Here is a 14,403-nt window from a genome sequence, read left to right on the forward strand (position 1 = left end):
AAGATTATATAAAATAAGCAAATTTGAAAAGAAAGAACTAAACTTCTAAAAATAAAAAACAATAAATGGAAAATGTAATGGTTAGGATAAGCAGCGTATTAGACCCCGGTGAATAAAAAATTAGGGAACTAAAAGATGAAGGCCCCCAAACTATCTGAAATGGAGCACAGCAGAAACAGAGGTGGGAAATGTAAGAGAAAAATTCAGAGTGCTTAGCACACATCTAAAGATCCAGGAGGAGATAACAGAGAGAACTGGGATGAGAACATGCTTGAAAAGACAATGGCTGAGAATTTCCAAAAATTACACAACAATCCTATTTTGGAAAGGGTCAATGAATCCCATGCAGGATGTTAAAAAAAAAAAAAAAAAAAGTCAGCACCTACACATCTCATAGTGAAACTGCAGAACACCAAAGACAATCTTAAAAGCAGGCAGAGAGAATGAGATTACCTACAAAGAAGCCACGTGAGACCAACGTTGATTTCCCAACACCACAGCAATAACAGAAGCCAGAACACAGTGTAGGTAAGGCCACTGTGATGACAGAAAATAATGGACAACCCAGAATTGTAAACACAAGATAACTATGTTTCAAGAACAAAGTGGACATAAATGTTTTTAAAGGGGAAAAAAAAATGAGAATGTACCGCCTCACTGAAGGCAACTCTAAAGGATGTGCCTCAGAAGAATAAAAATGATCCCACCTGGGTACAGCTACTCTGGAAAACAGTACAGAGGTTCCTCAAAAAGTTAAAAATAGAGCTACCCTATGACCCAGAATTGCACTACTGCGTATTTACCCAAAGGATACAAACATAGTGATCCAAAGGGGCACCTGCACCACAAATGTTTAGAGCAGCAATGTCCACAATAGCCAAACTATGGAAAGAGCCTAGATGTCCATCAACAGATGAGTGGATAAAGAAGATGTGGTATACACACACAAACACACACACACACACACACACACACACAAACATACACACACACACACACACACACACACACACACTGGAATATTATGCAGCCACCAAAAAAATGAAATCTTACCATTTGCAATGATGTGGATGGAACTAGAGGGTATTAACGTTAAGCAGAAATAGGTCAACCAGAGAAAGACAATTATCATATGATTTCACTCATATGTGGAATTTAAGAAACAAAACAGATGAAGGAAAAATAAAATATGACTAAATCAGAGAGGGAGAAAAAACCATAAGAGACTCTTCAACTCTAGGAAACAAACTGAGGGTTGTTGGAGGGGAGGGAGTGGGGGATGGGGTAACTGGGTGATGGGTATTAAGGAAGGCACTTGATGGAATGAGCACTGGGTGTTATATGCAACTGATGAATAACTCAACTCTACCTCTGAAACTAATAATGCACTATATGTTAATTTATTGAATTTAAATTTTAAAAACATCCAAAAACATTTTGGACATATGGAACATATGATCCCACCTGGCCGGTCTTAGAAGTGAGATGGGATACCAAGCAAAGACAGTGGCAAATACATGGTTAAGCTAATACTGATGTGAATTGCATAAAATAAAGATAATATTTAAGTTGAGGGGTTAAAAAAAGAAACAAAAATACTAATTAATAAAGAGCATATAAATTGGGAAGGGGATGGGCTCCTGGGTGGCTCAGTCAGTTGAGCGTCTGCCTTCAACTCAGGTCATGATCCCAGAGTCCCAGGATGGAGTCCCAGGATCAAGTCCTGCATCAGGATCCCCACTCAGTGGGGAGTCTGCTTCTCCCTCTGACCCTCCCACCTCTCGTGCTTTCTCTCTCTCACTCTCTCTCTCTCTCAAATAAATAAATAAAATCTTTTTAAAAAAAACTGTGAAGGGGATAATTAGAGTCCAATGATTCTAAGTCCCTTGAATTTAGGACATCAATTACTTAGCCTTTGTTAGGTTAAGAATGCATGTTAAAATATTTAAAATAACCAGTAAGGCACAGACAGAACTTCCAAAATAGCAGAGGAGGAAAAAAATGGAAAAAGAACAAAAAATAATCCTATATAGAAAGTAAGGAAGTTTTTAAAAGAGCCAGAGAGAAAATGGGGGGGGGGGAAGTAAATGAAGTGATAGAAATCAATTCAAATATAATGGTAATCATGTTCAATATAAGTGTAAATCTGCTATCTGGTTTAAAGACAAAGACTGGCAAACTTGGAGGAAGAAAAGATATGTCCTCTCTAAGAGAAACGCATCTAAAAGAAGGGGCTGTAAGAAAAAGATGAGCGATAATTAAAAAGCAAACCCAAAAAGAAAGCTGGTATAGAAACAGTCACAGCAACAAAATACATGTTAGGGCAAAGAGCATGACAAGAAATAAAGATGAATTCATAAGAAGATGTAAAGATTCTAAACTTGTATGCAATTAATTAACATAGTCTCAGAGTAAAAAAGCAAGAGTTGGAAGTTTACAAGAGGAGACATTGTGAAATACACCATTATTATGGAAGATCTTCCCATTCCTCCCTTAATAAATGATACACATTTATCTATATATATCTATCTACATATAGCACACAAAAGTAGAAGGAAGCGAGGAAGGAAGATTAATTTATGAGATTAAATCTATTTCTTCCTTAATCTAATAAAGAGACTATTATACTCCCCAAATTTTAGCACATACATCTTCTCCATTCATGAAAAGTAAACATGAACCAGGCCACAAAATAAGCCTAAGAATATTTCTAGCTACTGTTATATAGGCCACAATAATGCTAGGCTAGAAATCAATAACACAACACAGTAACAACACACACAAATATACTGGGTCTCAACGAAAAACGTATTTTTTAAAATGGGTCACAGTAAAAAAAAAAAAAAAAAAGTTTAAAAGCCTCTGCCCTAGGGAAACTCCTGCCAATGATGGTCCTGACACACCTCCAAAGAAAACCCTAGAAGTAATAACTGTAATAGCAAAAAACACAGAGCAGTGCAGAAGCCCACCACCAGGAGAACTGGTAAGTGGACTGCTCTAGTCACAGGAGAGACTCCTGCAGGAAGGGGAAATAAGTTCATTAGAGCCATTGCACATACCAACGTGGATGAGTTTCAAGTTAGAACAATACTCATGGTACACTTTTGTTCATCTGTAGTCCAAAAGGATGCAAAACTGCATAATGTCTTATTCAGAGGTACAGTCATATGCTATAAAAGATGAAGCAAAGGAAGAGAGAATTCCAGAAAGTGTTTAAGAATGAAGGGGACGCAGGAACGTCACATTCAGGTAGTTTCAAAGTGACTGGTGATGTTCTAGCTCTTAAGCCAGGTGGTGATTACATAGATATTTTGACTGATCCTCATACCTTTCACATACGTTAGAAATATTCTTTGTAGGTATTTAGTGTTTAATAGATTCCCGAACCTGCGTAGCTATACCAAAGTTCACTCTTCGTTACAAATATCTAGGCAGACCTGCGGTTTCAATTAGTCATCCTTTCCTTTCTATGGGAAGGAAGAAAGGTTTTTTACATGTATATTTCTCCCCCAATAAGGTCGTTCATCACATGCAAACAGCCAGGAAGGTAAAGCCTTGTCAGTGCCCTTTCGCTCCTGGCATGCTGCCAGCACTCCAGGCCTGAGTGACATGTCAAGATTGACCCCACCGTCCTAAGATACAGGTTCCTACAGAGTGAAAAGTGGGGCTGTTCTAGGCAGTCAGATGTGCATGTGCCTGTGAATGAAACCCATGAAGAAACCTTCTTAACAATGATCCTGGAATGATTAATGATGGGACACCTGCCTCCAGGATGATTGGTCAGAGGTGTCCACCAAATGCCAGGGATGCTGGGGTCCCAACTGGCACGGCTGCCTCCTTGGGACCCACTGGCTCAATTCTGCTCCAGACAGCCAAGGACAAAGGCATGACCAAGGCATTGTACAGCCAAAGTACCAAATAAGAGCAAAGGTGCTCTGATGGCGGTTTTGCTTGTTTTTAGAAATCTACCTTTGCACCCATCCATCTAGCTTAAAAAAAAAAAAAAAAAAATCAAGATTCACAGAGGCAATCTTTTTCACTGCTCCTCCTCCACCTACATGATTAAAATGAGCTTACAGAGAAAGACCTAATTTTCTGGAGAAGAATTATCTTGGTGGGGAGAAGATGCATAGGTGCATTGGGGGGGAGGGGTGTGCTGTCAGGGAATAAAAAAACACCTTTTATACCAAAACACATGAATTCTTGATTAGTAAGACTTTTAACAAATAAACCATGACGTACCTCATGTTTTAAATCTATCGTAAAGTCGGATTTCAGGGATTCACTCTTTAACCTCTTGGTAAGCCTAGAAAATAAATACAATTTGAGTTTTTTTTTTAAATCAGAAGAAGCATCAAACAAGAATAACACATTGAGACTTTCTAATGTTTGAAAACAGATTAAAAGCACACATTTTAAGATAAAATTAAGAGTTTTACATTTCCTTGAGGCAAAGCACTGTGAAAATGGATTTATTTGTTGAGTAGGAAATGAATGCAAGCCGTTTTTTTGCAAATGTAGCATTGTTTCAACATCTGGCAAATACTATAAAATACAATACAATAAATTAAATGCCTTATGTAAAACAAAGCCACAAAGTTTATTGACTCCTAACTCCTGACAGAGAAAGACAGAAAAGTAAAAAAAAAAAAAAAAAAAAGCTTGCATGATCTATCTAGCAGCCCATGCAGTCAACCATAACCTTAAGTGATGGTTACCTCAGCCTCACGAAGGTCACGATGAGTCAGCCTCACTAACACCCAGAGCCTAAGTCAGTCACCTTGCAAATGTGTTTTTAGTTCTAAAAGTGTGCAGGGTGTTCACCTAATTTAAAAGGCAAGTCCTAAAAGTGGGAACTAGGTTTCACTTTTCTATACAACAAGACAGCACAAGCGTTTTCCAAATGCTAATTGCAGTAACCAACAATGCCAAAACACATACACACAGTTAAGGTCAGAAATTCCAATTACTTAGATAAAATATTTCCTCATTAATTATTCAGTTCCTGGCAAATACAACGTCTGATATTCAGCTTTCCTATTTTTGGAAAGCTAACTAAGTCATGCCCCAATAACACAGCTCTAAAGACACAACCAGCAAGACTGGAAACTTGCAACAGACAGGGGCCCCCTTCAACTCCATATTACAAGTTCCTAGCTGACTTTTATAGTCCCATTTGTGAGCTAGTCAAAGAAGCAAAATACTGAAAATCATCTAGGTAAGTTTTACTGGTGGAAAAACAACAGAAAAAAAACCAGTAACGTCAACCTATTTGAAAAGATCATCTTATTGGAAATTTCTCCAAAAATGCAAGTATATTCTTTTATTGACACTATTGTTAGAAGATCACACAGATGGATCACCGGGAAATGTGAGGCAGTGTTAAATCAAAACTAACTAATGTAGGATTGCTAGGGCAAATAATGTTTTTGGTGGGAAATAGTCTAAAAAAGTGTATGTCGTGAAATGTTTTTAAGTAACCAGTTTTTCTGATGACCTGAGCAGGAGAAATACTTAAGTAACTATAAACAGTTGCCCTACCTACTGAGTGGGCCATAAAATCAAGGAAAGGAGGCAAAGGGGATCCCCACTCCTATCGTTTGTGCTGTAGACTGCCTACACAATACAGAGTTTCCCTTTCCTTCTTCCTAAGAGACTTTTAATTACTGAGCCCAATAACTGGGCTCCAGGGTCAGAATCAGTTTGATCCCAACCAAAGCACTGAAATTCCCAACGACTGTTAATGGTCCAGGAGCTGGTACATGCCTGAAGTTGACCCAACCAACTTCAATCAGACAAGATCCAACTAGAGACTGGAGATAAGCACCTACATTTCAGTGGTTAGAGAGGTTCTCCACTGCTGAACATAAACAAACAGAAACATGTAGCCCTTTTTGCCTTGACTCACAAGAAGAACCCAGATTTAGGATGAACTGCTGCTGTATGTGGTCTCAGGAGGCTGTGCACTAAGCATGAGAGAGAGAGAACCAGCATCCTCAATAACAGTAGGATGCATCAACCAACACAGACCTCACCTTCCAATTACAGTAATAATATTTCCTTAATCCAGCATGCTAACTAATATAGTCTCTAGTAAGAGGAAGAAATAGCACATTAGCTTTGGAACTGGGAAAAACCAACTGGGAAGATCCAATTTTGCAGCCAATGGGACTAATTGATACTTTATGCCTCCTTTAGTTCTAAGTATAATACCAGTTTCTTGAAGAATGTATAGAATCTCCTATGAGAAAACCATTTTTAGATAGATCTTGGCCATACGATAGTTGCTATGCTAGATGGGTTACATTATTTTGTTTGTTGGATTACTTGTCTGCATCACAAGAAAAAGGAAGTATGGTATCAGGTAATTGGAATTTTGAATTTGGTACTCTGGGGGAGCCTACATTTTCATTCTGTTTTGTTTTTGCTGGCAGGGGAAAGGGAGGAGAGACAGAGAAGACCATGGATATTAATTAACTACAAACATTGTGCAGTGTGTTGGCAACCGTTCAGTGTTATGGAAGCAGATGACACTGAATGCAGAAGGTTAACTGGCACCTTATTCCTCTATCATTCCAGAGTTATAGGGCAACTGCTGGAAATTTTTGGAACTTGTACGGAAGATTAGTCTTTTGGACCCAATCCCCTTATGTGGTCCCTTCCATACCTACTGCAGTGACATGAGGCCCTTGGGCCTCTTCCACATCCTGGAAAATTGCTCAGCTTGACAAGAAAGGGAGTAAGCAGCACTTGTCAACAGATGTTTTCAATGACTTGGTAAAGAAGACAGACATGTGCAGGTACAACTACCTCTACAGAGTGCCAAGTCATCCGTAACACAGTCTCCCCTTAAGAAGACGAGTATCTTGGCTACTGCAGAGCCTGCAGCCCCAGTTCACAAAGCCCCTGGGAGTTGGCCACAAGGTGAGCATGTGGTGGTCAGAAGATGAGCATGAGCCAGAGCCAAGAGAACCTGCCAGGACTCGGACTGTCTCTCCAGCTTATAAGCAGTGAAGCCAGAGGGCAGAATTGACAGACCCGAGAGGTTTTACAGAACCGGTTTCGTAGAACAGAACTGCCTGCATGCCAAGCAATGAGTTGGGCTAAACCGTCCTTTAAGAGGATCTGAGGAGCCAAAGATGTGTTCAACACGGATTACTTCTATCCACCTGGTTTAAAAGTTAGTCAAGAGGAAAGTAATAAAGCTGGTGCAGCCACTCTGGAAAACAGTATGGAGGTTCCTCAAAAAGTTGAAAATAGAGCTACCATACGACCCAGCAATTGCACTACTGGGTATTTACCCCAAAGATACAAATGTAGGGATCCGAAGGGGTACGTGCACCCCAATGTTTATAGCAGCAATGTCCACAATAGCCAAACTATGGAAAGAGCCAAGATGTACATCGACAGATGAATGGATAAAGAAGATGTGGTAGATAGATACAATGGAATATTATGCAGCCATCAAAAGGAATGAAATCTTGCCATTTGCAACGACGTGGATGGAACTGGAGGGTATTATGCTGAGTGAAATAAGTCAATCAGAGAAAGACATGTATCATACGACTTCACTGATATGAGGAATTCTTAATCTCAGGAAACAAACTGAGGGTTGCTGGAGTGGTGGGGGGTGGGAGGGATGGGGTGGCTGGGTGATAGGCATTGGGGAGGGTATGTGCTATGGTGAGCGCTGTGAATTGTGTAAGACTGTTGAATCATAGACCTGTACCTCTGAAACAAATAATACATTATATGTTAAAAAAAAAAAAAAAAGAAGATAGCAGGAAGGGGAAAATGAAGGGGGGGAAATCAGAGGGGGAGACAAACCATGACAGACTATGGACTCTGAGAAACAAACTGAGGGTTCTAGAAGGGAGGGGGGTGGGGGGATGGGTTAGCTTCCTGATGGGTATTAAAGAGGGCACATTCTGCATGAAGCACCGGGTGTTATATGCAAACAACCAATCAAGGAACACTACATCAAAAACTAATGATGTAATGTATGGTGACTAACATAACATAATAAAAATAAATAAATAAAAGGAAAGCAATAATTAAGTTCCTTATTACACCGAACTCAGTAAAAGGTGAATTGAATCCAGCATCAAGGGGCCCCCAAGGTCCTTGCCAGATGGGGGATGGAAAGAAGTGAAACTCTCTAAACTATAGGATTTGTCTCCTGGATGAGTGGCCTCCTGGATCGGAAGGGAAGGATGGAGAAGGGTGCTGTACTGGCTTCAGAGAGATGGTTATATCCCAGGCTTGCTGTACAGGATCTTTGCAGGTCTGTGGGTTTCTCTGTAACCTTGGGGGGAAGAAGGTAGCATCTGTGCTCAGAGTACTGCATAGGACAATTTATAGCTATGCTTGTCCCTCTCTCAAGGGACTTGGCTCTCCAGGAAACGGAAGACAAACAGACTTAGGAAGAGCTTCTAACCCCCAAGTGAGAGAAGCCACAGCCACCGGAAGTCGTGTAGAGGAGTCAGGCCACGTAATTCCAGGCTATGAAGGTAAGTACAGAGAGTGCGGACAGAGGGGAGGAAGGCCACCACCAGGGCGAAGAATCTGGAAGGCACAAGGAACAGCTCCGGGGCTGGGATGTGCTGCTCAGGGCTCTGGAGAGTCCAGGCTAAACACAGGTAGCCAGACTGGGCCCAAACATCAGGCTGCTGGATATAGTGGGAAAAGAGTGTCCCAGCGGGTCCTGGTCTTCAAGCTACAGCAAACCCAAGCTTAATTCATTTGAAAATAAAGATGACCCAGGCTTGCTGAAACAGAATTATCTTCCCCTCACTCCTGCAGAGAGCAGAGCCAGGCAGTGCAGTTTCAGAAGGGAATGACAACTCTCTCTTCTCGCTCCCCCTCCCTGCCTGCCCAACCGTCCAAGAACGGAGCAGGGAAAATGTGTGGGCCCTCCTAGGCATGCCTGGGCACAGGCTGGGGGCAGGGCATCCTTGCCCAGTATTCTTAGGACAGGTCCATGGGTCACACATTTTAGTTGGAGATAGAGAATCCACTCTAGCCAGTTTAAGCACAAAGTACACTTATTAGTGCATACAGATGGCTCACAGAATTACTGGAAAGTCTGAATAAAGAGACTCTAGGCTGAGATTCCAAGAACAACCTCCAGATTGATACTACAGAAATGGGTAGCCGAGGAGCTGTGGCCTCTGCCACCATCAGGAAGCTGCGACATCAAGAAGCTACTGTCTCAGCCGCTAGCCTCCACCTGACCCCTCCTCTATCGTGACCTCTCAAGCCAAAAGGACCACCATGCATTGTCTCATTGTCTCCTTTTCCATATAACTCAGTTCCCAAAACAGATTTTCCACAGCATACCAACCTAATGCAGCCTACCTCACGTAGCTGCTGTCTAGTAGGAAGGAAGGCTATATAACATGGAGGTGCTGGTGTTGTCCTTTTCTGGATTCTACATTGGGAAGGAGGGTCTCACGCTGTAAAAACTTTCAAATGTCAAAGGAGTAGTCAATAAGTGCTGGCAAGCCACAAATGACAAGATACTACTACCTGGTATGTCTACAATGGACTAAAAAGCTTTCCAAGACTAAAAACCCTAGAAACAGCACACCTAATGTTAGAAATAACAGACACCCTTCTATCTTTGACGATAGAAAGGCCACAACTGCTTTATCAACTTTCTATTCCCTAAAGAACAAACACACATCATAATTAATCTGAGGCATTCGAATTAAGAGCCTGTCAACAATCCTATTTCTCCTCAATTACGACTTATCTTTACTTTTCACACTGAGAAAAGCATTACTGCAATTATACACTCAAATAGCTAGGTACGAATGTCTACAGAGCCTCTGGTAACTGTCCCTCCTGCCCGGCCCCTGTTTAAACGTTCATACCCATGTACATAATTTGTCATCAACTCCCACCCCTGGGCATGTTACAGATTCGTCTTTTTTCTGACGATCAAAGTCATACCTATAGTTAACTAGATCTATTAATAATAATAACACTTGTGGATATAGAGTTCTCAGAACACTTATACGCCCTCCCGTGGGCTCACCTTATTTTGCAGGTGAGGAAGAGAAAATAGGAAACAGATGAGTAATCAGTCTGAGGGGACCAGTACATGACAGAGCAGAAGCAAGACCCTCAGGTACCGGCTCCTGTTCCAGGCCTTCCCACTCCACCACACACTGCCTCCCGCTGCAAAACTCACCTGAGAGCTATAAATTATAGTACTCGGTGAAATAAACGTTGATCTGCGCGCGCGCGCGCGCGCACACACACACACACACACACACACACACACACACACACACACACAAAGTCTAATAAATTCTTACTTGTTTACAAGTGGAATACTAAGGGCCCAGCCAGCAGCAAAGTCTGGATATTTAAAAATTGTAGGATTTTCAGAAAAGGCATAATGGTGAATTATTGTCGATTCTTCATCATGTAATGCTTTTCCTAAAAACCATTCCTGTTAAATAAAGATATAAAATGTCATTTTCTTATAAAGAAGATGTGGTATATATATATAATGGAACATTACTCAGCCATCAAAAAAAAGAATGAAATCTTACCATTTGCAATGACCTGGATGGAACTAGAGGGTATTTATGCTAAGAGAAATAAGTCAATCCCAGAGAAAGACAATTATCATATGATCTCATTCATATGTGGAATTTAAGAAACAAAACAGAGGATCAAAGGGGAAGAGAAAAATAAAATAAGACAAAATCAGAGAGGGAGACAAACCATAAGAGACTCTTAACTCTAGGAAACAAACTGAGGGTTAATGGAGGGGAAGGGGGTGGGGAGATGGGGTAATTGAGTGATGGACATTAAGGAGGGCACATGATGTAATGAGCACTGGGTATTATATACAACTGATGAATCACTGAACACTACCTCTGAAACTAATAATACCCTATATGTCAACTGACTGAATTTAAATAAAGTAAAATGTATTTCAAATGTACATCCAAAAAAATAAAAACTAAAAATAAATGACACTTTCTTAAAAAGCCATATCATATAAGACCAAAAGCAAAGTCATATCATTAATTCTAGTTAATTAAATATTCTGGGTGATAGAGAATTAGCATAGATTATTACTTTCTAAAGAATTTTAACAAAAACATAATTAACGTTCTATGATAATGAACATGGCATAATCTTTACAAAGAGAGTAATTTAGTATATCAACAGGATGAACAAAATGTTAGTCATCATTATGCCATAAACACATAAAAGTGGTATTTTACAGAAAATTCCTTATCAAAATACCAATAAGGGAAAGAAAACTGTGTTCCTTTATCCACTACTGAGGTTTGCAAAGAAGAATCTGAAAAATTCTTTCCAGAATTAGTGCCTATTTTATTCATTTATTCATTCACTTGATTAACATTTATTATTGTTATCAACTAACGTTTGACATTTATTCCACAAGTGGGAACGCAGCTTACACAACAGTGGGGAAACAGAAAATAAGTAAATAAAGTAGGGTCAGACGGTGACTGCAATGTGCTAGGATGAAAATAAAACAGAACGCCTGGGGACTTCCCCTGGAAAGAGAGAGAAAGCTCTCATGAGCTAACAACTGAACTGACAGTAAATAATACCAAGGGGCCAGCTATGCACAAATCTGGGGAAGAGCCATCAAGGCAGTTACTACAAAGTCCCAAGGCGAGAACAAGCCTTGATACATCTGATTAAAAAGGAAGTCCAGTGTGCTAGAATATGCCAGATATGGGGAGAGGGTATGAAAGAGACAGGCAGGAGACAGCCCAGGGGAAAGCAACGCAGACTTTACCCCAAGTGCAGTGGAAGACTTCCACTTCCGGCCACAACAGAATAGCCTGGCTCAGACCTGCTCTCCTGCTGAGAACAAGTATGAATGCTGGAGAAAATACTTACACCAAACAATTAAGGGCATCAGAATACACAGACAGAGAGTAGATGAGGGCAAATATCCAAGAGAGAAGGGAAGCCCATCCGTAGGAACCCTGTAGTCACCGCCTCGTACCCCTCAAGCCTTTTACCGATAACAGAGAAGGGCACACAACAGAAAGCAGCAGCTGGGACTCTGCAGCCTTCCTGGACTGAGAGAGGGGTTGGAGCTTGAGGCTGCCCAGAAGGTAGAGATTTAAGAGGATCCAGAAAAATGAGCCCCAAATTCTGCATGATTTCCCTTCAACTCCTACACTGAAGAAAAAAGAAAGAAAGAAAAGAAAAGAAAGAAGGAAAGAAAAAGAAAACAAGAAAAGAACCAAGAACCAAGTGGAAAGCAGCAGTAGAGAGGCTAATTGCTGACCAAAGGCTTCAGCAGTGGTGCTGGGGAGCCCAAGGCCCAGGTGCAAGGTCTGCAGGGAGAAAGGGGTCTGTAAATAGACGGACCCAAACAAGGTCTACAACCCAGAAGAATATTAAGTGCTCCTGTATGTAGGGATATCATCCACAGCCTCTTTGATTTTTCACATAAAATATCTGGCATTTAGTGAAAAATTACCAGGCATGCCAAGAAACAGCACCAGAACAAAAACAAAGAGAAAAATGAGAAACAGAAAGAGATGCACAGATAAGTCAAATGCTGCAGTTATAAAAAAAAAAAAAAAAAAAGTTATTCATATCTTTAAGGAAATAGATGAAAAGATGAAGAATTTTACCAAAGAGCTAGAATAATAAACAAAAGTCAGATGGAAATTCTAAAACTGAGCAATGCAATAACTGAAGTTCGGAATCCAAAAGGATATTAGACACAAGAGAAGGAAGGATTAGTGACCTGGAAGGTAGTAAGTCACTAAAAAACATCGAGTTTGATGCACAAAAAGAAAACAAAGGAAGAAAATACAGAAAAAGAGAATAAAAGCAATATGAGAAACAGTGAGAAGGTCTAAAACACACAAAATTGAAAGGCCAGAATAGGAGGAAAAAGAGAATGGAACTGAATCAACATCTGAAGAAATAGAGGCTTAGATTCTTCTAAAACTAACAAAAGTCATCAAACCATAGATTCAAGAAGCTCTATAAACACCAATAAAGCACTGAGGAAACCACACAGAGTCATACGTTGGTTGAAAAGACCAAAGTTTGAGAAAATCTCAAAAGTGGCTTGAGGGGAGATGGGTGTGTACACATTTCTTTTAAAGGAACTAAAACAAGACATACAGTTGAATTTTCAATGGAAACAACAGAATGTAAAAGACAATGGAACAACATCTTTACAGTGATAGAAGAAAATCCCTGCCAACCTAAAATGCTGAATCTAGTGAAGCTATCTTAGCTGTGGGGGGAGTTTTTGAACAGGTGAGTGGTATGATCTGAATTACCAAGAGGCTAGATTATTTGGATGGCAAGAGTAGAAACCAAGAGACCGGCAAGGAGACTCTAATAATTGTCAAGGCAAGAGATGATGGTAGCCTGGACCAGAGTGACAGAGTGACAGTATTAAATAGGGAGAGAGGATGGAAGAAGATGTATTTTGGAGGTAGTCTCAATGGGATATGCCAACATAGAGTTAAGGGAAAAGGAGGAATCAGTCACGAGTCCTAAGTTTTTTTATATGAGCCAATGGACAGACCACGATGCCATTTCTGAGATGAGGAAGACTGAAGATGGGAGAGGCATTAAGAATTCAGTTTGGCATATGTTGAATTTGAGGTTCTGATTAGACAAGTTGGGGGTATGCAGTAGGGAGTTTGGTACAGGAGCAGGGAGCATATGGCTCATTCCCTTGGTTCCTTCATACTCTGCTCAAAAGTGACCTGATACCCTATATAGAATAGTAAGCCCACCCCCAATCTGTCCCTTATCACTCTCATTCTGCTTTCTTGTTCTCCGTAGCTCTTACTACCATCGGACACATTGTTTGCATTTTTGCTCCTTGCCTATCTCCCCTGCCACAAGAATACCCCCCTCCTTGGCAGGGAAACCGTCCATTTTGCTCATTGCTATATCCCCACCAGAAGATCGAATATGTAATAAGTGCTCACTAGTTTTTGTTAAATGAATGGAGCAAGCCCAGGAGAGCTTCAAATGGCAACCACCCTGTTAGAGAAACTAATTTAAATCAAGCACCCTAAATGCTAACCATTTTGCATATTTTCTCTGTTATCCAACCAACCCCACCTCACTCCCTGCTCCTTATCAGAAAACAAAAACAGGAGGGACACCAGATTATCTCTTCTGCTTGTGGTTGTGTCCCAAATACCTCCCAGACCCCTGGTTTTGGTCAACACGTGCAACCCATTAACATAACGCTGTGCTTGGCTTATACAACTACATCACGATTTTCTTGACATTTTATGGATATTTTAAATCATCACTGGGCAAGAGGGATAATTATAAGGTAAATGGCTTTGACTTAAGATAGAAATTCAAGATCTTTTAAAAAAAATCAATGACATAGGACTTTCTCAAACT

At 40.4% G+C, this 14,403-nt stretch overlaps 1 protein-coding gene across 2 annotated transcripts in view; it reads right to left on the bottom strand.

Moving 5' to 3' along the window:
* Positions 1-14,403, bottom strand: part of B3GLCT (beta 3-glucosyltransferase) — a 115,317-nt gene that overhangs the window by 54,320 nt on the left and 46,594 nt on the right. For both annotated transcript variants that reach the window (XM_027590510.1, XM_027590509.1), the window contains exons 7-8: positions 10,323-10,459; positions 4,243-4,306 (exon numbers count right to left, since the gene is read on the bottom strand). In XM_027590510.1, coding sequence (XP_027446311.1) covers positions 4,243-4,306; positions 10,323-10,459 — 201 coding nt within the window. The remainder of the gene's footprint in view (positions 1-4,242; positions 4,307-10,322; positions 10,460-14,403) is intronic.

Source organism: Zalophus californianus, chromosome 3 (assembly GCF_009762305.2).
Source record: "Zalophus californianus isolate mZalCal1 chromosome 3, mZalCal1.pri.v2, whole genome shotgun sequence".
Lineage (NCBI taxonomy): Eukaryota > Metazoa > Chordata > Mammalia > Carnivora > Otariidae > Zalophus > Zalophus californianus.